Below are 26105 nucleotides of genomic sequence, written 5' to 3'. Positions count from 1 at the left end.
ACATCTCCTCCCTCATTTCGGTCTATCGGCCTAGCCAACCGCTGCTCTCTGCAAATGACTTTCGGCTAACCTCTGCACTCATCCGTACCTCCCACTCCCGACTCCAAGACTTCTCCCGCGCTGCGCCAATCCTCTGGAATGCTCTATCCCAAGATATTAGGACCATCCACAACTTGCATAGTTTTAGGCGCTCACTCAAAACACATTTGTTCAGAGCGGCCTACCACGTTAACTAATCAAAGTCATTTTATGTTCGTGTGTGTAGCCCATTCACTATCCCCATCTATCCCCCACCCCCTGAAGATGGCTGGACCACCATTGTAAATACATCATTGTAAATACACACCTGTACTTTGTATCTCCCTCACCTCATTGTAGATTGTAAGCTCTCACGAGCAGGGTCGTCCTATTTTGCTTTATTGTATTGTTAACGTTGTTACCTATGACTGTTGTGTTTGAAACTGTTAAACTGTAAAGCGCTGCGGAATATGTTGGCGCTATATAAATAAAGATTATTATTATATGTAGTTAATAGGGGAATGAACACATTCCATTTAACCCCTTTCTGACGTACTATCCTGTCGAGGTGGGCCCATATGCCCACCGACGGGATACGTCATGCGCGATCGGCCGCGCTCACGGGGGGAGCACGGCCGATCGCAGCCGGGTGTCAGCTGCCTATCGCAGCTGACATCCGGCACTATGTGCCAGGAGCGGTCACGGACCGCTCCCGGCACATTAACCCCCGGCACACCGCGATCAAACATGACGGCGGTATAGGGAAGCATTGCGCAGGGAGGGGGCTCCCTGCGTGCTTCCCTGAGACCCCCGCAGCAACGCGATGTGATCGCGTTGCTGCGAGGGTCTCTTACCTCCTTCCTCGCTGCAGGCCCCGGATCCAAGATGGCCGCGGCATCCGGGTCCTGCAGGGAGGGAGGTGGCTTACCAAGTGCCTACTCAGAGCAGGCACTTGGTAAGCCTGCAGTGCTCTCAGACAGATCGGTGATCTGACAAAGTAAAAAAGTTTTTAAAAAAATTTCCACATGTGTAAAAAAAAAAAATAAAAAAATTCCTAAATAAAGAAAAAAAAAAATATTCCCATAAATACATTTCTTTATCTAAATAAAAAAAAACAAACAATAAAAGTACACCTATTTAGTATCGCCGCGTCCGTAACGACCCAACCTATAAAACTGTCCCACTAGTTAACCCCTTCAGTAAACACCGTAAGGGGAAAAAAAAACGAGGCAAAAAACAACGCTTTATTATCATACCGCCGAACAAAAAGTGGAATAACACGCGATCAAAAAGACAGATATAAATAACCATGGTACCGCTGAAAACGTCATCTTGTCCCGCAAAAAACGAGACACCATACAGCATCATCAGCAAAAAAATAAAAAAGTTATAGTCCTGAGAATAAAGCGATGCCAAAATAATTATTTTTTCTATAAAATAGTTTTTATCGTATAAAAGCGCCAAAACATAAAAAAAATGATATAAATGAGATATCGCTGTAATCATACTGACCCGAAGAATAAAATTGCTTTATTAATTTTACCAAACGTGGAACGGTATAAACACCTCCCCCAAAAGAAATTCATGAATAGCTGGTTTTTGGCCATTCTGCCTCACAAAAATCGGAATAAAAAGCGATCAAAAAATGTCACGTGCCCGAAAATGTTACCAATAAAAACGTCAACTCGTCCCGCAAAAAAACAAGAACTCGCATGACTCTGGACTCAAATATGGAAAAATTATAGCTCTCAAAATGTGGTAACGCAAAAAATATTTTTTGCAATAAAAAGCGTCTTTCAGTGTGTGACGGCTGCCAATCATAAAAATCCGCTAAAAAACCCGCTATAAAAGTAAATCAAACCCCCCTTCATCACCCCCTTAGTTAGGGAAAAATTAAAAAAATGTATTTATTTCCATTTTCCCATTAGGGTTAGGGCTAGGGCTAGGGCTAGGGTTAGAGCTAGGGTTAGGGTTGGGGCTAGGGTTAAGGCTACAGTTAGGGTTGGGGCTAAAGTTAGGGTTGGGGCTAAAGTTACAGTTAGGGTTTAGATTACATTTACAGTTGGGAATAGGGTTGGGATTAGGGATAGGGGTGTGTCTGGGTTAGAGGTGTGGTTAGGGTTACTGTTGGGATTAGGGTTAGGGGTGTGTTTGGATTAGGGTTTCAGTTATAATTGGGGGGTTTCCACTGTTTAGGCACATCAGGGGCTCTCCAAACGCGACATGGCGTCCGATCTCAGTTCCAGCCTATTCTGCGTTGAAAAAGTAAAACAGTGCTCCTTCCCTTCCGAGCTCTCCCGTGTGCCCAAACAGGGGTTTACCCCAACATATGGGGTATCAGCGTACTCAGGACAAATTGGACAACAACTTTTGGGGTCCAATTTCTCCTGTTACCCTTGGGAAAATACAAAACTACGGGCTAAAAAATAATTTTTGTGGGAAAAAATTTTTTTTTTTAATTTTCACGGCTCTGCGTTATAAACTGTAGTGAAACACTTGTGTAAGTGCGCTTACGGTGTTTTACCAGGTGCTTGGTTCATAGGTCACTCAGTCAGGCTGTGCTCTGTGAGAATGGTGATTACGTCAGTAATGTTACTGACAGATTCCCTTTAAGGGAGCCTCAGAGCAGATCTAAATCTTTAACCCCTTACCGGCATCGGACGTACTATACCGTCCGATGCCGGCTCCCCTGCTTTGATGCAGTGCTCCGCGGTGAGCCCGCACCAAAGCCGGGACATGTCAGCTGTTTTGAACAGCTGACATGTGCCCGTAATAGGCGCGGGCAGAATCGCGATCTGCCCGCACCTATTAACTAGTTAAATGCCGCTGTCAAACGCAGACAGCGGCATTTAACTACCGCTTCCGGCCGGGCGGCCGGAAATGACGTCATCGCCGACCCCCGTCACATGTCCGGGGGTCGGCGATGCGTCTCCATTGTAGCCATAGAGGTCCTAGAGACCTCTATGGTTACTGATTGCCCGTCGCTGTGAGCGCCACCCTGTGGTCGGCGCTCACAGCACACGTGCAATTCTGCTACATAGCAGCGATCAGCAGATCGCTGCTATGTAGCAGAGCCGATCGTGCTGTCCCTGCTTCTAGCCTCCCATGGAGGCTATTGAAGCATGGCAAAAGTTAAAAAAAAAAAGTTTAAAAAAATGTGAAAAAAATAAAAAAAACATAAAAGTTTAAATCACCCCCCTTTCGCCCCAATCAAAATAAATCAATAAAAAAAATATCAAATCTACGCATATTTGGTATCGCCGCGCTCAGAATTGCCCGATCTATCAAATAAAAAAAAAGTATTAACCTGATCGCTAAACAGCGTAGCGGGAAAAAAACTCGAAACGCCAGAATTACGTTTTTTTGGTCGCCGCGACATTGCATTAAAATGCAATAACGGGCGATCAAAAGAACGTATCTGCACCGAAATGCTATCATTAAAAACGTCATCTCGGCACGCAAAAAATAAGCCCTCAACCGACCCCAGATCACGAAAAATGGAGACGCTACGAGTATCGGAAAATGGCGCAATTTTTTTTTTTTTTTTTTTTTAGCAAAGTTTGGAATTTTTTTTTCACCACTTAGATAAAAAATAACCTAGTCATGTTTGGTGTCTATGAACTCGTAATGACCTGGAGAATCATAATGGCAGGTCATTTTTAGCATTTAGTGAACCTAGCAAAAAAGCCAAACAAAAAACCAATGTGGGATTGCACTTTTTTTGCAATTTCACCGCACTTGGAATTTTTTTCCCGTTTTCTAGTACACGACATGCTAAAACCAATGATGTCGTTCAAAAGTACAACTCGTCCCGCAAAAAATAAGCCCTCACATGGCCAAATTGACGGAAAAATAAAAAAGTTATGGCTCTGGGAAGGAGGGGAGCGAAAAACGAACACGGAAAAACGAAAAATCCCCTGGTCATGAAGGGGTTAATATTTTAAAGGATTCTTTCAGGACTTTTTCCTGGCTGCTCTGTTGACGGGGTGCTACTGCCGATGTCATGCCGATTGATAGTCGACTCCCTGCAGTAAGGCAGTAACGCCCCGCTAACAGCAGTACATCACTGAGCCTAATCGCTGGTGCCCAGTTTTGAAGCAAGGAGGGAAGAAAGCGAGCTGCAACCACCAAATAGTTTGGGTGGGTTCTGTGTTACCTGACATCAGCTTGTTGCGTCACGTAAGCCCTGCGCCCAACCACCGCTGGTGTCACTGTGGACGCCTTTGAACGTATAAGCAATCAGGAGTCAACTAACCTTCCGTTAATTACTTATCCATCTGAAGGTGGGGGCAGTGACACCAGCGGTGATTGGGCACAGGGCTAACATGAGAACAACCTCACGTGAGCCCCTGGAACACCAGTTCCAACACCGCTGGAACAGCGCCGACATGCAAGGTGTTTTTTTATGTTAACTTGGCCAAACATGGGGAACGAGAAGAGGTTGTCCAAGTAGTGGCCGACTTCTTTAAAGTGGTGTTCCACTACTAGGACAATCCCTTTTTGAACTAAATGTTTGGCCCCGCTAAAACTAAAAATCCTATACTCGCCTCCCATGCTGTCGCTGTTCCTGTGGTGTCAGCACTCGTGGTCCTGGGGTTCTCGTGCGGTTGTTGTAACACATGGTGCCTGGTATCCGGCAGCATTGGTGTTACTGTCCCCGCTTTCGTACAGATTGAAGGTGAAGAGGACGTCAGGGCTGCAGCTTATCCGTGGCTTCATCTTCATGCCGTACGAAAGTGGGGACGGAGACACCAGTGGTGATTGAGCGCTGGGCACCATGTGTCACAGCATCGCACGAGAGCCCCGGGGTAGCGAGTGCTGACGTCACTGGAACAGCGCCGACATGGGAGGGGAGTACTTTTTTTTAAATTTATTTATTTATTTATTTATTTTAGCGGGGCAAACATTTAGTTCAAGAAGGGGCTGTCCTAGTAGTGGACAACCCCTTTAAGGCTTCGGAGCTGAAATTTCCCAAGATTTATTGGTCGCTCAATATCTACAGAGCGTGTTATAAAATAAACTTACATTGCAGATAAATTGGCCGATGCACGGAGCAAAGGAGAGGTGAGGCTATATATGTGCAATGTGTCTATGCTGAGGCAGGAGGATGCCAGGACCTGAAGCCGGTGCAATGTTAAGAATGGAGGTGGTCCATGCATGGGAAAAAAATCTTTAATGGTTTTGCAAAATTCTCGTTTCCCTCAACCCCCACTGTTTTTTTGCATTGTCACCCACCACTGCTTGCCCCTGTATTTAGTATTCGGCTGCACCGTTAAGACGACCATATTTCAAGGACCTCTTATGGACCACACTGTCCAGACTGACCTAAACTTACATTGTCAGACGCATATAGAAGTTTAAGTTTAGGTCAGCAGACCTGCAGTCAGTCCAGGCACTGCTGTCTGAACCCAACCTTACACTGGTTCATGACTACACTATTTATTGGGCCGTGTAAATGGGCCTTAGAGTTATTGCATATCTCCCAGGTGTCTTTTATTTGTTCGCTCAGCCCTTTTTCCTCTAACTGAAGTTAGAGTTGTGGTTGACATGGATGATCGGGGCTAAACACAAACTGCTTTAAGAACCTATAACAAACAAAACTTCTCAGATTTTATTTCTCCTTTTGATTCTTAACTTTGTTTATAGCATTAAGGCACTTTGCGTCCGGTAACTTGGGAGCCCCATGCGTTTCTCCAGCTGGTGGCAACTCTGTAACTTGTCACTTGCAGTTAGTACTAGAACGATGGCCCATGTCAGTTGGTTATGCCCCATTTGCAAATGTCCCGTGAGACAGAAAACAGTTGGGACCTCTGCTTTAGCGTTTGATGCCTTTTCTTCATTGTAGTCCTGTAACCTTACACTATTCCACCACAGACTTCTCCAGGTCTGGCTATGTCTCAGATGTGCCAGGTTATTGGTGCTTTGAACTTTTCACTTTTTTTGTTTTGTTTTAACTTTGCTTCTAAACTGACCTGACCGGCTCCTGAATTGTGCAATCTCTGTCCCTTAACCCCATCTAATGATGACCACACCGGTCATAGAGGTCTTCTATGCCTATGTAATTATGTATTTTTAAACAAATCTGTACCTGTTAAGGAGTGGACTTCAGACTAAAAGTTGGACCAGTGTTCTCCCAGCTGCCATCAAGGTACCCCAAGAGCTGAACCTGTTGAGACGACTTCTAATTCTCTCTCCTGTTTAGGAAATGCACTTGTTCCCTGTTTTTGCTTTGTTCAGAATGGTATACATTGGCTTAAAAAGCAAGTTGCCACCTCTTCATAGCTGGTTTGGCTATTCAATATCACTATCATGTGAGAAAAGTGCCACCTGTGAGCTTGTGTAAAATAAGATCTGTAGATTACAGAATGAAGTTCTCATTGTGTAGTATCTGTAATCTACATTGCCTCCTGCTCTTGATTGAGGGCCTAATTTGATGCTCCACCTCTTTGTACGAGGAGAAGTCAGAAAATATATGGTTTCCTGCTGATAGGATACAATTCTTCACCTAGTCTTCTTCGGTGGTGGGTGACAGAAAATGTTAAATGCTTAGGCTGCACTCAGTTCATGGTATACTGTGCCATTTTGGTGCGAACTGAAGGTTAACTTCATCTTTTGTAGCTGTATACTTTGTCTTAACTGCATTAGAAAAACATTTCCATCTGATGGATCCATCAGAATATTTACCAACTTCATGTAGCTTTATTTCCGACTCTACGGTATCGGTTTACTTTCTTGCTTTACTATTTAGACTGGATCAGTGCAATTTCATAGGATAAAACATAGCAGGAAACCTTACTTTTCTGACTTCCTCTCTTATTTCGGAAGAGCTCTAGCTGTGTCCATGCTTTACCTTATTCGATACTCTGTAAGTGCTGGTAGAAAATAATTTGATCTGGAGAAGTACTATCCCATATTTTTAGCTTCCCGTACTAATAATAATAATAATCTTTATTTTTATATAGTGCTAACATTCCGCAGCGCTTTACATTTTGCACACGTTATCATCGCTGTCCCCGATGTGGCTCACAATCTAAATTTCCTATCAGTATGTCTTTGGAATGTGGGAGGAAACCGGAGTGCCCGGAGGAAACCCACGCAAACACGGAGAGAACATACAAACTCTTTACAGATGTTGTCCTGGGTGGGATTAGACCCAGATAATGCCGTCCGTTTTAAAACGGTTGATAAAGTATCATGTTCACCTTTTATAAATTGCATTTGTCCTGTTTCACCGACCTGGTCAATCTTGCTTGGTTTATCCTTTTAATATGTACTTGTATGTTTTCTTTCTCGCGTCAATGTCCTTTTAACCATGAACAGTATAAGAATGTGGACACTTTAAGTAATGACTCAACTCTAAAAGTTCTACCATCCCAAACCAGTACCGAATTGAAAACTGAGCAGTCTCGTGTAGATCCATCTCTACGTGCAACTTTCTTACCCCTCTGTTCACGATCTGCTCAGCAGCACGTCCTCTGTTGTTGGATCCTTACACTTTATTTTCATTCTTGGTACTATGTGTTTAGGAAATGTTAATTTTTTTTTTTTTTTTTTTTAATCCTATTTTTGTTCAAATTGTTTCCAGATTTCTGTTGTGTTGACTAAAATTACTTGTTTTTCTACAGAATTGTGTGCCGTCTTTCTGCTTAACGAAGATCCTTCAGTCTTCCTTATAGCCCCATTCTCAGCCGTAAATATACTCCTTCTCGGGACATTCTCATTTTTGTTCTTCTTGCCATGAACCAGCGCAGTAACATGTCGAAGCCCTTTTCTCAGTTTTTAGGCAGAGACTTTATGAACGTCGGTTCTGGCCCCCAAGGCTCTCGTGGCTTAATGTCCAATTCCTCCAAAAACTTGCCATTGATATTTAGTCTTGGTAATCGAGCTCCTCCACCTATGCCTCCTCAACACAGAGGAGAACTCAATCCGGCCAATAAGATCTTGGCCAGCTTTGGTCTGTCCTCTAGGGATTTGGATGAATTAAGTCGCTATCCAGAGGAAAAGATTACTCCTGAAAGTTTGCCGCAGCTAATTCAGCAGATTAAGAGGAGGAGGTCGGAAGACATGTCTATGTTAGGTTACAGAGAGAGGCTTCAACGAGAGCCTTTGAGAGCTTCTGGCGGTGACTGGGATAATGACGTAAGACCTTTTAGAAGAGAGAGCTTTGGTAATCGCTCATCTGGTCTCGACCATGTGGTCGATTATGACCACGGGAGCCGCTCTAGAGAGTCCGCTTATCGCGAAGGGCTGTATATAGACGACCGCTTAAGAGATCGGGAAAGGTTTAGAGAAGACCGCTTCTCATCTGATGCTCCTTTCCGTAAGCTTAGTAACGACTACGAGCCCATGAGCTACAGCCAAGCGCAAGAGCGATCTGTCTTTGAAAAGGCAAGAGGAATGCCGTCCATTAGAAACATTGACGATTTCCATGGAGTAATGCCGAAAGATTTTCCCCATATCTGTTCTCTCTGTGACTTACCAATACATGCTAAGAAGGTGAGTTCCTACCTCCATAGCTTATTTTGGCCATGAAACCTTATACTCTTTTGTAGAAGTCATGATAAATCCTATGCTTTCGCTTAACTCTGACCTTTTAAAAACATTTAATCAGATTTTTCCACATCTCTTAGACAATGGTATCTTCTCAAATATTCTCACTTTGTCTGTATAGTGCTTATGATCATCAGCCAAAATCCAATTTTGTCACGCTACTTTTCGCTTAATTTTCTTTCATGTAGCATTCCCTCTCGAGTCGTATCTGTATTGTCATTGTTCCAAAATATTGTAATCTTGTTGGATACCAATTTCTCCGGGATTTTATACTCCAATCTCACTTAGATGGTTCGGGCTGTAAAAGTCTTAGGAAGCTATACAAATCCCTTGGTTCTTCAGCTCCCACTAGCCCTCGATCAGTGTAATATGATCAGGGCAAAATCTTAATTGATGGCATTGCCGAACCACGTTGGATAACTTCCGATATCGGCCAATGGTGTGTCACGTTTTTCCTCTAACTCAGTGGTCCCCAACCTTTGTGACCTTGAGAGCCACAATCAGCTCTGAGAGAGGGTCGTGAGCCACATCCGGTTCCCACTCACCTCAAAGTTATGGCAACCAAAGACCCCTTTACTGGTATAATGATAATGAAAGCTTTTCCACATAAATCACCCGGAAGCAGTTTACCAAGGTCCAGGGGTTCCAACAATACCCCCATTAAAAATTCTCCCAACACACTGTCGCATCCAGCTTCAAGTGTTTCTTCTGATAGGTAGTATCATCCTGTCTCCAGCTTACCATAGTTAAATTATCTCTAAACATATGTGCATCCAAATCTGCTCTTCTGTGCAGAGCTGCTCACAATATTCACCATTTTGAGATGTGCTCTTCATACCTGTTTGCTAGACCTGGAGCTAATGCATCAAGCTGGCAGACAGCCGCAAGCCACAATTCATGGGGCCGCGAGCCACATGTGGCTCCCGAGCTACAGGTTGGGGACCCCTGCTCTAACTTATGTACCAAGTAAGGTCTGGTGGGTGGGTAGGTGGGCATTGGCATTATTTGAAGATCCCGTTTGTCCTTCACTTGGCCACAACCTCTGTTCCCCCCCCCCTCCCGTTATTCCCTTAAACTGTTATTTTTCCGACTAGAGTCTCTTGAAATCTCAAACTTGACATTTACCCCAAGAATTCCTTCTCTATTCTCACTCAGTTTTGCCTGGACGGCAGATTTGTTTCACGTGACCACTTCTTTCTTGTCTCCTACAAACACTCTAGCATTTTTGTTGTTTTCTCGATGAGCACCAAAATTTCCAACATCGTGAGCTCAATAATTTTTCTTTACAGCAGATTATAAACCTCACCAAAGAATATTTTTGTAAGGAATGTTGTAGCCATAGAGAAGAGCAAAATAACATCTGAATTTATTACAGAATCGTATTGACTGGTTTCACGTATCCGTGAATTCCGACCATGCACGAATCAGGAAAATCAAGCCTGACCGCCGTGTCTCTCAACCTGACCTAGCTGCTCCATATATAGATATTAGTTAGCTGAGGGCAAGAGGACCAGTCAGGAGTTCTGCGTCTTCAGATTCGCACATGATCCATGCTTGACAGATGTATAAAACCGGCAACTAAACCTAGACGTACCAAACAAGAAGTATAGAAGAAATCCAGCAGAGGTGGAGGCCTCCTGATTAGTTCCATTTTTGACTGGTGGACAACTTATGCCCTGACCTCATAGGCCAAGAACCGAGCTTAGTGATCTTTTGTCCTAATGCCAATGGGGGGAGGCTCCTGCTGCAGCTAATGTTTTTACAACTAAATACAGTACAGGGAGGAGTGGGGATTGACAGAGACCCATAGAGAAGATATCTTCATATTTATCAGTAATATGAGAGTATATAGAAGCAAAGAAAAAATCGAAAGAATTGCTGGGCTTAGGCTGGATTTACTTTTTTTTTTCTTTTGCATATTTTTTCTGTTTAGGGATTCTAATGAGGTTTTTATACTTTTGTTTTCAGATCTATTACTTTTTCTTATTAGGGAGTGTATAACTTCTAGAACGAGTAGTATGGGGAGCCTGTTGGACTAAATGGCAAGGAGACCCTATGGCTTTTTCCATTTCGGTGTTATGAGGGATACAGAAAGAGCGAGCCAAGTTTTGACATCCACTCCTGCTCAGTCTGCGGATGCCTGATAATGGTTGACATAGAACGCGTGACACCACAGCTACTTTCTTCTAAAGACAGTGCCATATCTGACCACAGGCGGAGTGTGGTATTGCAGTTTGCTGAAATGCCAGAATTAACTGTGGGCGGATGTGATGTTGTTTCTAGAAGATAGGACCCATGTTTTTCTAATTCTAGACAACCCCTTTCTCGGGAGGAATAGGAAGCTCGGTTTTGATGGTATCTGACACTTGTGTCACAACATGTGGACAATAGACTAAATTTGACGAACTTTTTGGCTTTTGCTGTCTTATACGGTTCTGTAATAAAAAGAAAAAATGCACAATTTCTCATACCTTCTCACTGCTTTTGTGAGAGGAAATATTTTGCCCAGTTTTATTTTGCCCAGTTTTATTGTATTTGTACTGTGATACTAAATAATTTTTTTTCTGTAGGGCTGGCATGATCACGTCAACGGCCCGACTCACAGAAAGCATTGTCTGTTGCTGATCAACCTGTACGTCAAGTATTATCATTACATTTGTTTTTCGGAATATAATATGTATTGTCAAGGTGTTAGGATTATAGATTGGACTTTATGCATTGTGGGTTTTTTTTTTGTTTGTTTGTTTTTTTACCACATTGCTCATTTCCCCTGTAACTGGGGCTGGTATATTACCTCAGTTACAGGGGAATTTTGGCTTCCTGGGCCTCCTAGCACCCAGCAGTTACTGCTCCCTCTTTACATCCAGTGATAACAGGTTCACTGGATCCAGAAGCGGGTATTGCTGCCTAATCTGTGTACACAAACGTTGGTTCTGTGCTGTGCACACAAGAGATGGAAAAGGTAAACCTGATGATAAACCTTCTGCTTATCTTCTCTTTGGGGAGTCTGGCTGTGTCTGACAGCCACTTACCACAGCTTCAGGAACATGTGCAAGCTGCTTAGGGTGCTTTAACGTTGTATTTAAGGACACACTCGGTGCCCCATCAGGGCATACGCCCGAAACACCTCAAATTGGATTTCAGACATTTGCGGTGACAAGGCCATAGGCTGTAATGGTGCCGGCAGAGCGAACGTGCTGCCTAATGTGCATCATCCGGAGTGTATGCCTACAGGAGTCTGACACTGAGACATAGTAGACTGCATCTGATTGTCCACCTCCTGTAGGCTTACACTCCCGAAAACCGTTGCTCTGCTTGGACCATTACATTTTATGGCCTGCTATAGTCTATGGCAGGGGTAGGCAATTATTATTCCCAAGGGGCCACATGAGAGATTGTTGTGGAGCGCCGAACCAATAGGCTGAAAATAATTCTGCTCAGTATTAAAATTAACATCTTTATATAAAATAATAATTGTATCACTGAATATTGACCAGAATGAATTATGCGGAGATATATATATATATATATATATATTTATACTATTGAACCCGTTCTACGCCCGGGTGGCGAGCATTTATATTGGTATATGATCTCCATCCTGCGCCCCCGTTCTGTCATGTGCTGCTCCCATCCTGCGCCGCCGTTCTGTCATGTGCTGCTCCCATCCTGCGCCCCCGTTCTGTCATGTGCTGCTCCCATCCTGCGCCCCCGTTCTGTCATGTGCTGCTCCCATCCATATGCCCCATACGCTGCTCCATAAAGGTTTATGGCCCCCATCAGGTGGCGTAAGTAACAAATAGCTGTGGCATGAAGTGCCACAGCCTCATGGCACAGCAATTTGTTACTTACGCTACCTGATTCTTTTCCAGCGCCATTGTCTTGCTCCGCTCCTGGTGCCGGAATCGGCGCCTGCACAGTCCGCGCTTTCCGGCGCCATTTTCTTGAAGACACACTGCTGTGTGTCTTCAAGAAAATGGCGCCGGAAAGCGCGGACTGCGCAGGCGCCGATTCCGGCACCAGGAGGAGCAAGACAATGGCATCGGAACTGAATGGCGTAAGTAACAAATTGCTGTGGCATGAAGTGCCTCAGCCTCATGGCACAGCAAGTTTTTACTTACGCTATTACTTTCCAGTGCCATTGTCTTGCTCCTCCTGGTGCCAGAATCGGCGCCTGCGCAGTCCGCGCTTTCCGGTGCCATTTTCTTGAAGACACACTGCTGTGTGTCTTCAAGAAAATGGCGCCGGAAAGCACGGACTGCGCAGGTGCCGATTCTGGCACTAGGAGGAGCAAGACAATGGTGCCCGCGGTCCGAAAGGAATAGCGTAAGTAAAAACTTACTATGGCGGCGGATTATTTGCATAATCAGGGCGCAAATATGTAGACGGCGTCCCCGTGCTCCCGACCCCCTGCTCTCGGCGGCATTTTTTCTATAATGTAACGCTAGGAGTGTCGCGCCTGCGCAGTCTATTAAGGCTTCGGACAGAGTGACGCTCCCAGCGTTATATTATAGATATACTGTGTGAGCCCCACATCACTCCCTACATACAGTATGTGTTTCCTGTATAATGTGAGCCCCCACACGGCTCCTGTACATGCAGTGTGAGACCCCACGCGGCCTCCTATATACATGTAAACATCCCATACACTTATGAAGGTAAAAAACATACTCTTCTCGCTCCTTTTTCCCTGGTACTTTCCTCCGGTCTCTTTTGCACTGACTCTCCATACAGCAGGCGCGATGTAATCACATGCTGATTGGTGGAAGAAGGAGCCGGCGGCTACATCCTTCACCATTGTATTCACTGCTTTCTGCATCCTGAGGACGCAGGTGGCGGTGGACAGATAGCTGGCGAGGGCATGGTGCGGCCGTCTACCACTGTTTCAGCCTTTCTGATGTCTCAGTCTGTGGGCTGGTTGTGGCCGCAATTTACCCCCCTCTGGTTGATGGGCAGTCGAAGAGCAGTTAAACTAAGACACTGGTTGGAAAAGGGTTTTCCTCCACTAATGCAGAGAATGGGGCTCTGAACTACCCAATGTAAATGGAGTGATGGCTGCACCATTCATTGTTTATGGCTCCATTAACCCCTTTCTGCCATCAGACGTACTATTCCGTCCATGTGGGGTGGGCTTTACTTCCCACGGACGGAATAGTACGTCATAGGCGATCGGCCGCGCTCACGGGGGGAGCGCGGCCGGGTGTCAGCTGCTTATCGCAGCTGACATCCGGCACTATGTGCCAGGAGCGGTCACGGACCGCCCCCGGCACATTAACCCCCGGCACACCGCGATCAAACATGATCGCGATGTGCCGGCGGTGCAGGGAAGCATCGCGCAGGGAGGGGGCTCCCTGCGGGCTTCCCTGAGACCCCCGCAGCAACGCGATGTGATCGCGTTGCTCCGGGGGTCTCTCACCTCCTCCCTGCAGAAAGTCCCGGATCCAAGATGGCCGCGGATCCGGGTCCTGCAGGGAGGGAGGTGGCTTACCAAGTGCCTGCTCAGAGCAGGCACTTGGTAACGCTGCAGCGCTGTTTGACAGATCGGTGATCTGTCAGAGTGCTGTGCAAACTGGCAGATCACCGATCTGTATTGTCCCCCCCTGGGACAAAGTAAAAAAGTTAAAAAAAATTTTTTACAAGTGTGTAAAAAAAAAAAAAAAAAAATCCTAAATAATGGAAAAAAAAAAAAATAATATTCCCATAAATACATTTCTTTATCTAAATAAAAAACAAAACGAAACAATAAAAGTACACATATTTAGTATCGCCGCGTCCGTAACGACCCGACCTATAAAACTGGCCCACTAGTTAACCCCTTCAGTAAACACCGTAAGAAAAAAGAGGCAAAAAACAACGCTTTATTATCATACCGTCGAACAAAAAGTGGAATAACACGCGATCAAAAAGACAGATATAAATAACCATGGTACCGCTGAAAGCGTCATCTTGTCCCGCAAAAAATGAGCAGCCATACAGCATCATCAGCGAAAAAATAAAAAAGTTATAGTCCTCACAATAAAGCGATGCAAAAATAATTATTTTTTTTATAAAATAGTTTTTATCGTATAAAAGCGCCAAAACATAAAAAAAAGATATAAATGAGGTGTCGCTGTAATCGTACTGACCCGAAGAATAAAACTGCTTTATCAATTTTACCAAACGCGGAACGGTATAAACGCCTCCCCCAAAAGAAATTCATGAATAGCTGGTTTTTGCTAATTCTGCCTCACAAAAATCGGAATAAAAAGCGATCAAAAAATGTCACGTGCCCGAAAATGTTACCAATAAAAACGTCAACTCGTCCCGCAAAAAACAAGACCTCACATGACTCTGTGGACTCAAATATGGAAAAATTATAGCTCTCAAAATGTGGTAACGCAAAAAATATTTTTTGCAATAAAAAGCGTCTTTCAGTGAGTGACGGCTGCCAATCATAAAAATCCGCTAAAAAACCCGCTATAAAAGTAAATCAAACCCCCCCTTCATTACCCCCTTAGTTAGGGAAAAATAAAAAAAATTTTAAAAATGTATTTATTTCCATTTTCCCATTAGGGGTAGGGTTAGGGCTAGGGTTAGGGCTAGGGTTAGGGCTAGGGTTACGGCTAGGGTTAAGGCTACAGTTAGGGTTGGGGCTAAAGTTAGGGTTAGGGTTGGGGCTAAAGTTATGGTTAGGGTTTAGATTACATTTACAGTTGGGAATAGGGTTGGGATTAGGGTTAGGGGTGTGTCTGGGTTAGAGGTGTGGTTAGGGTTACCGTTGGAATTGGGGTTACATCAGTGGCTCTTCAAACGCAATATGGCGTCCCATCTCAATTCCTATCAATTTTGCATTGAAAGGTCAAACGGCGCTCCTTCCCTTCCGAGGTCTCCCATGCGCCCAAACAGTGGTTTACCCCCACATATGGGGTATCAGAGTACTCAGGACAAATTGTGCAACAACTTTTTGGTTCCAATTTCTTCTCTTGCCATTGGGAAAATAAAAAATTGGGGGCGAAAAGATAATTTTTGTGAAAAAAAAAATATTTTTTATTTTTACGGTTCTGCATTATAAACTTCTGTGAAGCACTTGGTGGGTCAAAGTGCTCACCACACCTCTAGATAAGTTCCTTAGGGGGTCTACTTTCCAAAATGGTGTCACTTGTGGGGGGTTTCAATGTTTAGGCACATCAGTGGCTCTCCGAACGCAACATGGCGTCCCATCTCAATTCCAGTCAATTTTGCATTAAAAAGTCAAATGGCGCTCCTTCGCTTCCAAGCTCTGTCATGCGCCCAAACAGTGGTTTACCTCCACTTATGGGGTATCGGCGTACTCTGGACAAATTGTACAACAAGGTTTGGGGTCCATTTTCTCCTGTAACTCTTGGCAAAATAAAACAAATTGGAGCTGAAGTAAATTTTTTGTGAAAAAAATTTAAATGTTAATTTTTATTTAAACATTCCAAAAATTCCTGTGAAACACCTGAAGGGTTAATAAACTTCTTGAATGTGGTTTTGAGAACCTTGAGGGGTGCAGTTTTTAGAATGGTGTCACACTTGGGTATTTCCTATCATATAGACCCCTCAAAATGACTTCAAATGAGATGTGGTCCCTAAAATAAAATGGTGTTGTAAAAATGAGAAATTGCTGGTCAACTTTTAACCCTTATAACTCCCTAACCAAAAAAAAATTTTGGTTCCAAAATTGTGCTGATGTAAAGTAGACATGTGGGAAATGTTATTTATTAAGTATTTTGTGTGACATATCTCTGTGATTTAATTGCATAAAAATTCAAAGTTGGAAAATTGCAAAATTTTCAAAATTTTCGCCATGTTTCCATTTTTTTCACAAATAAACGCAGGTAATATCAAATAAAATTTACCACTATCATGAAGTACAATATGTCACGAGAAAACAATGTCAGAATCACCAGGATCCGTTGAAGCGTTCCAGAGTTATAACCTCATAAAGGGACAGTGGTCAGAATTGTAAAAATTGGCCCGGTCCATAACGTGCAAACCACCCTTGGGAGTAAAGGGGTTAAAGATGGCGCTTTAATTTCTTCCTTTTTTACATTTTGAGTATGTGCACACGTTCAGGACTTCTTGCAGAAATTTCCTGACAAAAAACGGACATTTCTGCCAGAAATCCTTATGCGTTTTTTGCGCTTTTTTTTTCCCCAAATGCATTAAATAGCGGGAAAAACGTGAAACATCCGCTAAATTAATGAACATGCTGCTTTTTTTTAACGCGTTTTTATCGCAAAAAAAGCCAAAAAAAACCTGAACGTGTGCACATAGCCTTAAGTTGTTTTTCTTATGAATTCTATATTTCAGTCACTATATTTTTTTATTAAATGCAAAATTCGTAAGAAAAACAACCTAAAAATGTAAATATATATTTATAAATATTTGACAATTTTAGACCTTAAGTGTGAGGTGTAATTTATTTATTTATTTTTTTTTAATCTTTTTTTTTTCTTTTTAAAATCTAGATATCCAGATTGGAAAGGACATGGCGGGTAAGTATCCACTCACCTGAGCTTATGTTTAAAACCTTATGTTTATAGTCTGTGCATTCACTGCAGCCATCAATCCCTATATCCGCTAGTATTGGGTGCTTTTGGCTTCATAGTGATAAACATATTTGTCTTGCAGTGGAGGGGAACCGGGCATGCTGCGGCAGTCTACAAATCATGCACCAGGACTTTTGGGACCGCCACCCCCAGCTCATTCAATGCTTTCTATGGGAGGTGGACCTGAAGGAAGACGAGGAAACCAAAGGGGTCACTTAGGTGAGTTTGAGATTTGTCCTTGAAAGTTGGTGCCAATCCGACCTGTGACGCATATGCTGTGTCACAGAATGATCGCGTCCCTGCAGATCGGGTGAAAGGGTTGACTCCAATTTCACCCGATCTGCAGGGACAGGGGGAGTGGTACTTTAGCCCAGGGGGGGTGGCTTTGCCCTCCTCCCTCCCCCCCCCACCCCCCCCCACCCCGCCTCGTGACTATGATCGCTCTGATTGGCTGTTGAAAGTGACGTTTCACTTTCAATCAGAGCGATAGTAACATTTCACCAATGAAAATTGGTGAAATATTACAATCCAGCCATGGCCGATGCTGCAATAGCATCAGCCATGGCTGGAGATCGCGATCTGCCCATCCCTCCCCACCCCCCCTACTGATCTCCGTCCTCCGTCCAGTCATTAGCTGTCCTCCGCTCCCCTCCGTCCTCCTGTCCGCTACCTCCTCCGTCCGATCTCCCCCTCCCGCTGTCCGATCCCCCCCCCCCCCTTCCCCCATCATACTTACCGACCTCCCGTGTCCCTCCCGGTGTCCGTCCGTGTGCTCCATGGGCGCCGCCATCTTGCAAAATGGCGGGCGCATGCGCAGTGTGCCTGCCGAATCTGCCGGCCGGCAGATTCGTTACAAGTACATTTTGATCGCTGTGATAGGTTCTATCACAGCGATCAAAATAAAAATATAATAAATAAACCCCCCCCCTTTATCACCCCAATAGGTAGGGACAAAAATAAAATAAAGAAAATATATTTTTTTTTCCCCCACTAGGGTTAGGGTTAGGGCTAGAATTAGGGTTAGAACTAGGGTTAGAATTAGGCTGGGTTCACATTGCGTTAGTGGCAGTCCGCTAACGGAATCCGTTACATAGCGCCACTATCACAATGTAACGGATCTGTTAGCCCAGCCATTGACCGCAATGTATCTAACGCATCGCTAACGTATGCCATTTATGGCATGCGTTAGCGATGTCCCGTTATTTTCTGACGGACCTCGAACGCTGCTTGCAGCGTTTTTGGGTCCGTTCTTGCTAGCGCAGATCGGGCATCTGCGCTAGCGGGATCGCTAAACGCAATCCCTTTTTGTACATTGCATTAGCGCATTCCGTTTAGCGCATACACTAACGCAATGTGAACCTAGCCTTAGGCTGTGTGCACATGGTGCTGATTTGGCTGCGGATCCGCCGCTGCGGATTCGTAGCAGTTTTCCATCAGGTTTACAGTACCACGTAAACCTATGGAAAACCAAATCCGCTGTGCCCATGGTGCGGAAAATACCACGCGGAAACGCTGTGCTGTATTTTCCGCAGCATGTCAATTTTTTGTGCGGATTCCGCAGCGTTTTACACCTGTTCCTCAATAGGAATCCGCAAGTGAAATCCGCACAAAAAACACTGGAAATCCACGGTAAATCCGCAGGTAAAACGCAGTGCCTTTTACCTGCGGATTTTTCAAAAATGGTGCAGAAAAATCTCACACGAATCCGCAACTCCGCAACGTGGGCACATAGCCTTAGGGTTTGAATTAGGGCTAGGGTTGGAAATAGGGTTAAGATTAGACTGTGGTTAGGGTTATGGTTAGGGGTGTGTTGGGGTTAGGCTTGTGGTTAGGGTTGTGGTTAGGGTTGGGATTAGGGTTAGGGCTGGGATTGGGGTTACGGGTGTGTTGGGGTTAGGGTTGTGATTAGGGTTATGGCTACAGTTGGGATTAGGGTTAGGGGTGTGGGGGGGTTAGGGTTGTGGTTAGGGTTATGGCTACAGTTGGGATTAGGGTTAGGGGAGTGTTGGGGTTAGTGTTGGAGGTAGAATTGAGGGGTTACCACAGTTTAGGCACATCAGGGGTCTCCAAACGCAACATATCGCCACCATTGATTCCAGCCAATCTTGCATTCAAAAAGTCAAATGGTGCTCCCTCCCTTCTGAGCCCCGACGTGTGCCCAAACAGTGGTTTACCCCCACATATGGGGTACCAGCATACTCAGGACAAAATGGGCAACAACTATTGATGTCCAATTTCTCCTGCTACCCTTGTGAAAATAAAAAATTTCTTGCTAAAACATCATTTTTGAGGAAAGAAAAATGATTTTTTTTATTTTCACGGCTCTACGTTGTAAACTTCTGTGAAGCACTTGGGGGTTCAAAGTGCTCACCCCATATCTAGATAAGTTCCCTAGGGGGTCTAGTTTCCAAAATGGGGTCACTTGTGGGGGGTCTCTCCTGTTTAGGCACACCAGGGGCTCTGCAAACGCAACGTGACTCCTGCAGGCCATTCCATCAAAGTCTGCATTTCAAAAGTCACTACTTCCCTTCCGAGCCCCGACGTGTGCCCAAACCGTGGTTCCCCCCCACATATGGGGTATCGGCGTACTCAGGACAAACTCGCCAACAACTTTTGGGGTCCAATTTCTCCTGTTACTCTTGTGAAAATAAAAAATTGCAGGCTAAAAAATAATTTTTGAGGAAAGAAAAATGATTTTCATGGCCCTGCGTTATAAACTTCTGTGAAGCACTTGAGGGATTGAAGTGGTCACTGCACATCTAGATTAGTTCCATGGGAGGTCTAGTTTCCAAAATGGGGTCATATGTGGGGGAGCTCCAATGTTTAGGCACACAGGGGAGCTCAGGAAATCATTGGGGAGGGAGACCAGGAAATGAAGCTTCCATTTTCTAGATGCCTGTACTTTTCTAGAATACTTGCGGCCCCTGCTAGCCAACGGCTCCCATGTAGGAGATGAACCATATATATCGGTCCTGCGAGCACTCCAGGCCACAGAGGGTTCACGGAGGGCTTCCATCTCTTGATCAGAGAAGCCATGGGATGTGGCAGCGATGAAGTCCACTCAGGGGAACTAGGTACTCTGGGATAAGCTGGGATCGGCGGCGGAGGGTTCCTGAGTTCATTTAGGGTGACCGGCTTCGGACTGGTCATGTGCCCTTAAGACCAGGGAATGCTGGTCAAATGCCCTTAAGACCAGGGAATCCTGATCATGTGCCTAGGGCAGTACTTCCTTACCCGGCTGCAGAGTCGTTGTGCCCCTTTAATGCCAAAATCCATCGCCTCTGCCAGCTGGGTGGACCAAGATGGGCACTGGGAGTTGCAGAGGTGATTAAGTCTCGCAGAGAGCGAGAGGAGCCATTTCGTGGGCGGAGCCTCGTGACCTCCATGATTACGCTCAAGCCGGGGCCTAAATTTCTGCAGCTGGCGGGAGCAATATTAGGGGTAGAATAGAGGGGCATTGGGCCGAGAAAAGCGAACGCTCCCGTGCCAGACAGAAAACGCCAGAAAAGATGGGCGGAGCTGCCTTAGCGCGCCATAGTACGGGCACGACTTCCGGGATGCGGCCTACACATCGGCCAAAGCTGGGGGCTAAATTTTTGCAGTTGGCCGGAGCGTTACCTCAGGAAGGTGGGCCACAGGGAAGCCGAGGCTGCCTGTCAGCATGTAGATATCCAACTGCAGAGGCCCATTGCTGACTGGATCCACTCACCATGGGTGCGCGTCCCGGCATAGAGCTGCCGCGGATGACTTGGTTTCAGCGTCGATGAAGCGCGCGCACTCTACTGTTCTGCTGCAGGTCAGGTATTGCAGCGTGGACGGTGCAGGGATAAAGCGATAACCCTCAATCCAGCATCCCTTTGTTAGGGAGGTGGAGAGGAACCATCCGCCTCATTGTACCATCCTCTTTAACAGTGGTGGGACAGTGGGGGCCGCTCGGACGCCATGGAGAGGGGCCTCTGTACATCCATAGAGTTCAGCCCCCGGGTGGACAGGGCCAGTTGTCCGGCATTAGGCCTGGCTGCAGGAGAGGATACATGGAGGTGACACTCCCATGTGGTCGCCTGCTGCTGGTGTGGGGAGATCGGGACTCGAAGGAACAGTCGCCCCTAAAGTGAGCTCAGGCATGGCTTCCCATGTCGCAGGAGAGGGTACCGGGAGGCGACACTCCGCGTTTTTGTATCACTTAGTGTCAGCCTGATATTGGCAGCAGCAAACACCACGGTCTGTGTGCCCCAATGAGGCGAAGGAGAAAAAAAGGCTCCTTTTGATACACCACTCCGTCCATAGACATCTATGAACCATGCATGTACTAACGACAACTTGTTCACATCCTGTTGTATTGTAAAATGTAATGTTTAGTGTAATTGTGTATTCTTTTATTCCAGGAATGTATGATCAGGGCCCTGGACCAAGACGTATGCAGAACAGACCGGTATGTACATGTTCACTTACAGAGGCGGTCTGACATCCCGCAAGGACACGTGCGCACCGATACTGGCGGCCATCATGCGCACGTATCCTGTTTAATTAGAATGGGACATTTATTGACCAATTCTCGGAGGCTGTCCCAGAGAATGAGAATGCTAGAGATAGACATGTCGGGACGCGCTGAATGCATCGGCGTTAAATTTTATCCATCTCCTCTTCCAGCACAACACCGGTAGAGTTGTTCAAATCAAAAAGTTTGAACGAGGGAGGAATCTGAAGAACCAGCTGCTGTGGCTGGCCGAGCCGTTCGGAGTCATTACCAATTTTCTCATTTTAAACAACATGAATGAGGTATGTGTTAAGATGGATGGAAAAATAAGTTACTAGACTTGTATGTGTAATATATAGTATATGTGTACAACCATGTAACGCAGAGCTGCTAGTGCCAGAATAAAAGCTAGAGGGGTCTGGCCACCGTACATGGTCGCCCCACGAGTAGGACCAGCGAAGGTCTTCATCCCAGGTACACTAACACCTATGTATTACATCGATATGTTGGTGGAACTGATGGTGCGGCCATTTCTCCAGTGTCCCAGGAGCCGTTTGACAACACCAGGCCGCATGTTGCTAGTGCAATTGTCAGCCGCCTGCGTGGCCTTAAATATACCACCATGGCTTTAGCGTCTCCGGACTTCTCTCATCGAGCACATCCGGGACGTCATTGGTCGGTGATTACAAAGGAGCTGCCAGTAGTGGATCTTGATGATTTGCCCAAATGCATTCAGCGTGGCAGAACGTTCCTCAGACGGCCATTAATGACCTCATTGATGGCAGCTGAGGCTGCAAGTGCCATGATTTCTGCATGTCATACTCGATACTGGAAAAAAATTAAACCATCAGGATGTTTTGAAAATGTTGTTCCCATATTTTTTTTTTCACCATCTTCATATCATTGTCCCTCTTGGTGCTGCAGTTTGTGTTCCAAAGCTAAAGGATTTTTTTTTTTTTTTTTTGTAAAGGCGTTCATCGAAATGTCCACCCCAGAAGAGGCAATGGCGGTAGCAGACTATTACAGCACAAACCAAGCTCTCATCCACGGAAAACCTGTTCGCGTTCACTTGTCTCAGAAATATAAATGTATTAAGGTAAGTTCTCAATTATTTTGAAGAAATTTGCCTTTTTGTTTTTGGTCTGTGTATATGCAGAAATACCCTTCATGCTAGTCTCAAAGTAGTCCACTACCTGGGTAATGCTCTCTTAAAGAGAATCTGTCAGCAGGTTTTGCTATGTCCGAAGACGGCAGGAGATGAAGCCTAAATCACAAAATGCAGCTGTCATTTATTAAGCCGTTTACTTACAGTGAAGGTTTTATCTCCAAGAGATTATCACTTCCCAGACTTGCTACCTCATGCCTAGTTGCCTGACCACGGCACCTCCCCTGATTAACAATAGACACGGTACATACAGGGCTTGTAACCACAAGTATGCGAAGTGCATACTCCCAGCTACATTCCGACTAGACTTGCACGTCAAGGCAGAATGTGTCCGGACAGCGGTTATTTGTGCATCTCTGCTCTATTGTCTACCATTTGAGCAGAGCAGAAATAACCAGAACCCACCATTGGACAATGGTAGCACTGTGGGTAGAATTTTATTTTTTTTTTCCCCCAATCCTGGACAACCCATCCAAAGAATGGTTTGCTCTTGTTTCCTGTCTGTTTTTAGTAATTACTTTCCTTTCCTTGTAATAGAAATAAAAAAAATAGCTTACAACAGTGTTTTCTTTCCTCTGTTATCCCTCCTGGTAATTAATAAGCTAGAAATAGGCCTGATGCTATCGCATCTGTGCATGCTTAGTGGTGCTGACAGGAGCAGCGGACATGTCTCACGCCGTTTGCGCTTTCCAACATATCTGTTCTATATCATCCCTCTGCATTTTTGTATTTTTCAAAAAACCAAAAACCATGGATGACCATGAAATACCAGGCAAGATAATACTGATAAAAAATATGCCTTTATTAATGCATATAGCAGTAGACATAATAAATTAAAATGTGCACACAACATAAAACATTTTAGATATATAACATAATGAAAATCAATCAAAAGGATGGACCAGATTTTTTTTTTTTTATATAGGTGTATAGATAATTAGACCAAAATGACACTCTGGACACTTGTAAAGTACCTACTACAAAACCAACAAATTAATAGTTATTTGTGATCCCATAATAAAAGTATGTATAAAATAAAATATTGAAGATATTAGAAAAAAAGGGGTGGGGATATTCTATAATTGTGAATAAAGTGCAAGTAGTGTCACATTACAAAGGAACAAGGGGGTGGTCTCTATAGGAGCAAAGTGCATAGTGTTAGTAAGAAAAAATATGGAAATAAAAATTGGAGGTCTATATCTTTTTAAGGTCCACCTGGTCGCTATGGCGTGCGCACCCCGACGCACGTTTCCGAAATGGTTTCCTTCCTCACCCCCCCCCCCCCACCGACGTGTATGTCACTTGCGCAGTGATCACTGTGTGGCGAGCCATAGCCCGTAACCTTCTGTTACGTTTTTCTTTGTACATTTCCAGTATTTCTTCATGCTTTTCCAGGAAGATTAGTGGAAGGAACTGCACAGTGCCCGAGACCTACAGGAACAAGCTGAAACCTAGAATTCCAATCTTGTGTTCTATTCTCTTTAGAAATTGGAAAAGCCTGAAGTAAAATCCATTGGGAAAAAAACAGAAACTTGCAAAGTTGTGCACCTTAGTAAACTGCCCAGTTCCAGCTACACGGATACTGAGTTCCTAAAGCTCGTCGAGGACTTCGGCAAAGTGAAAACCTATATCCTAATGAGAGTGAGAAATCAGGTAAAATTGCATGGGGCGACTGTGAGGAAAATGCTTTAAATTTCCTGCAAAGGTGTTCATATGTTGTGGCGGTTAAATAATATATCTATAATATAACGCTGGGAGCGTCACTCTGTCCGAAGCCTTTATAGCCTGCGCAGTCTGGCCCCCACAGAGTGACGCTCCCAGGAGATCGCGGTATGCGTAAGCACTGAACGCATACCGCGATCTCCACCGGAGAGTCAGGGACCGCCAGGATGGTAAGTATATTCACCTTTCCCCGTTCCAGCGCTGCGTGCGGCTCCGTCTCCGGGCTCCTCTGCTGTGACAGTTCAGAGGGCGCGATGACACGCTTAATGCGCGCCGGCGCCGCCCTCTGACTTACCAGTCACAGGCAGAGGAGCCGGAGTGTGTCTTCAAGAAAATGGCGCCGGAAAGCGCGGACTGCGCAGGTGCCGATTCCTGCTGCCGGAATCGGCGCCTGCGCAGTCCGCGCTTTCCGGCACCATTTTCTTGAAGACACACTCCGGCTCCACTGCAGGTGTGTCTTCAAGAAAATGGCGCCGGAAAGCGCGGACTGCGCAGGTGCCGATTCCGGCAGCAGGAGGACGAAAAAAATGGGCGGAAAGGAATGGCGTAAGTAACAAATTGCTGTGGCATGAAGCTGTGACACTTCATGCCACAGCAATTTGTTATTTACGCCACCTGATTCCTTTCCGACGCCATTTTCTTGGTCCTGCTGCCGGAATTGGCACCTGCGCTTTCCGGCACCATTTTCTTGAAGACACTGCCGGCGCTATTTTCTTGAAGACACACTGCAGGTGTGTCTGCAATAAAATGGCGCCAGAATGCGCGGACTGCGCAGGCGCCGATTCCGCCAGCAGGAGGACCAAGAAAATGGCGGCGGAAAGGAATCAGGTGGCGCAAGTAACAAATTGCTGTGGCATGAGGCTGTGGCACTTCATGCCACAGCTATTTGTTACTTACGCCACCTGATACGGGGCATATACTATGGAGCATCTTATGGAGCAGCGTATGGGGCATATGGATGGGAGCAGCAAATTAAAGAACGGGGGCGCAGGATGGGAGCAGCACATGACAGAACGGGGGCGCAGGATGGGAGCAGCACATGACAGAACGGGGGCGCAGGATGGGAGCAGCACATGACAGAACGGGGGCGCAGGATGGGAGCAGCACATGACAGAACGGGGGCGCAGGATGGGAGCAGCACATGGCAGAACGGGGGCGCAGGATGGGAGCAGCACATGACAGGATGGGGGCAGCAAATGACAGAATGGAGGTGCAGGATGGGAGCAGCACATGACAGACCGGGGGCGCAGGATGGGAGCAGCACATGACAGAACGGGGGCGCAGGATGGGAGCAGCACATGACAGGATGGGAGCAGCACATGACAGGATGGGAGCAGCAAATGACAGAATGGAGGCGCAGGATGGGAGCAGCACATGACAGAACGGGGGCGCAGGATGGGAGCAGCACATGACAGAACGGGGGCGCAGGATGGGAGCAGCACATGACAGGATGGGGATGCAGGATGGAGCAGCACATGACAGAATGGGGGCGCAGGATGGAGCAGCACATGACAGGATGGGGACGCAGGATGGAGCAGCACATGACAGGATGGGGACGCAGGATGGAGCAGCACATACCAGGATGGAGACCATATACCAATATAAATGCTCGCCACCCGGG

General features: G+C 45.6%; 1 protein-coding gene across 1 annotated transcript in view; it reads left to right on the top strand.

Moving 5' to 3' along the window:
• Positions 1-26105, top strand: part of LOC138675298 (matrin-3-like) — a 65677-nt gene that overhangs the window by 16638 nt on the left and 22934 nt on the right. Inside the window, exons 2-9 of the mRNA XM_069763387.1 lie at positions 7644-8514; positions 11139-11200; positions 17040-17066; positions 17203-17339; positions 21506-21552; positions 21771-21899; positions 22568-22693; positions 24248-24415. Coding sequence (XP_069619488.1) covers positions 7756-8514; positions 11139-11200; positions 17040-17066; positions 17203-17339; positions 21506-21552; positions 21771-21899; positions 22568-22693; positions 24248-24415 — 1455 coding nt within the window. The 5' untranslated portion in view covers positions 7644-7755. The remainder of the gene's footprint in view (positions 1-7643; positions 8515-11138; positions 11201-17039; positions 17067-17202; positions 17340-21505; positions 21553-21770; positions 21900-22567; positions 22694-24247; positions 24416-26105) is intronic.

Source organism: Ranitomeya imitator, chromosome 4, assembly GCF_032444005.1.
Source record: "Ranitomeya imitator isolate aRanImi1 chromosome 4, aRanImi1.pri, whole genome shotgun sequence".
In the NCBI taxonomy this organism is placed as follows: domain Eukaryota; kingdom Metazoa; phylum Chordata; class Amphibia; order Anura; family Dendrobatidae; genus Ranitomeya; species Ranitomeya imitator.
This window is presented reverse-complemented; position numbering and strand designations above follow the sequence as displayed.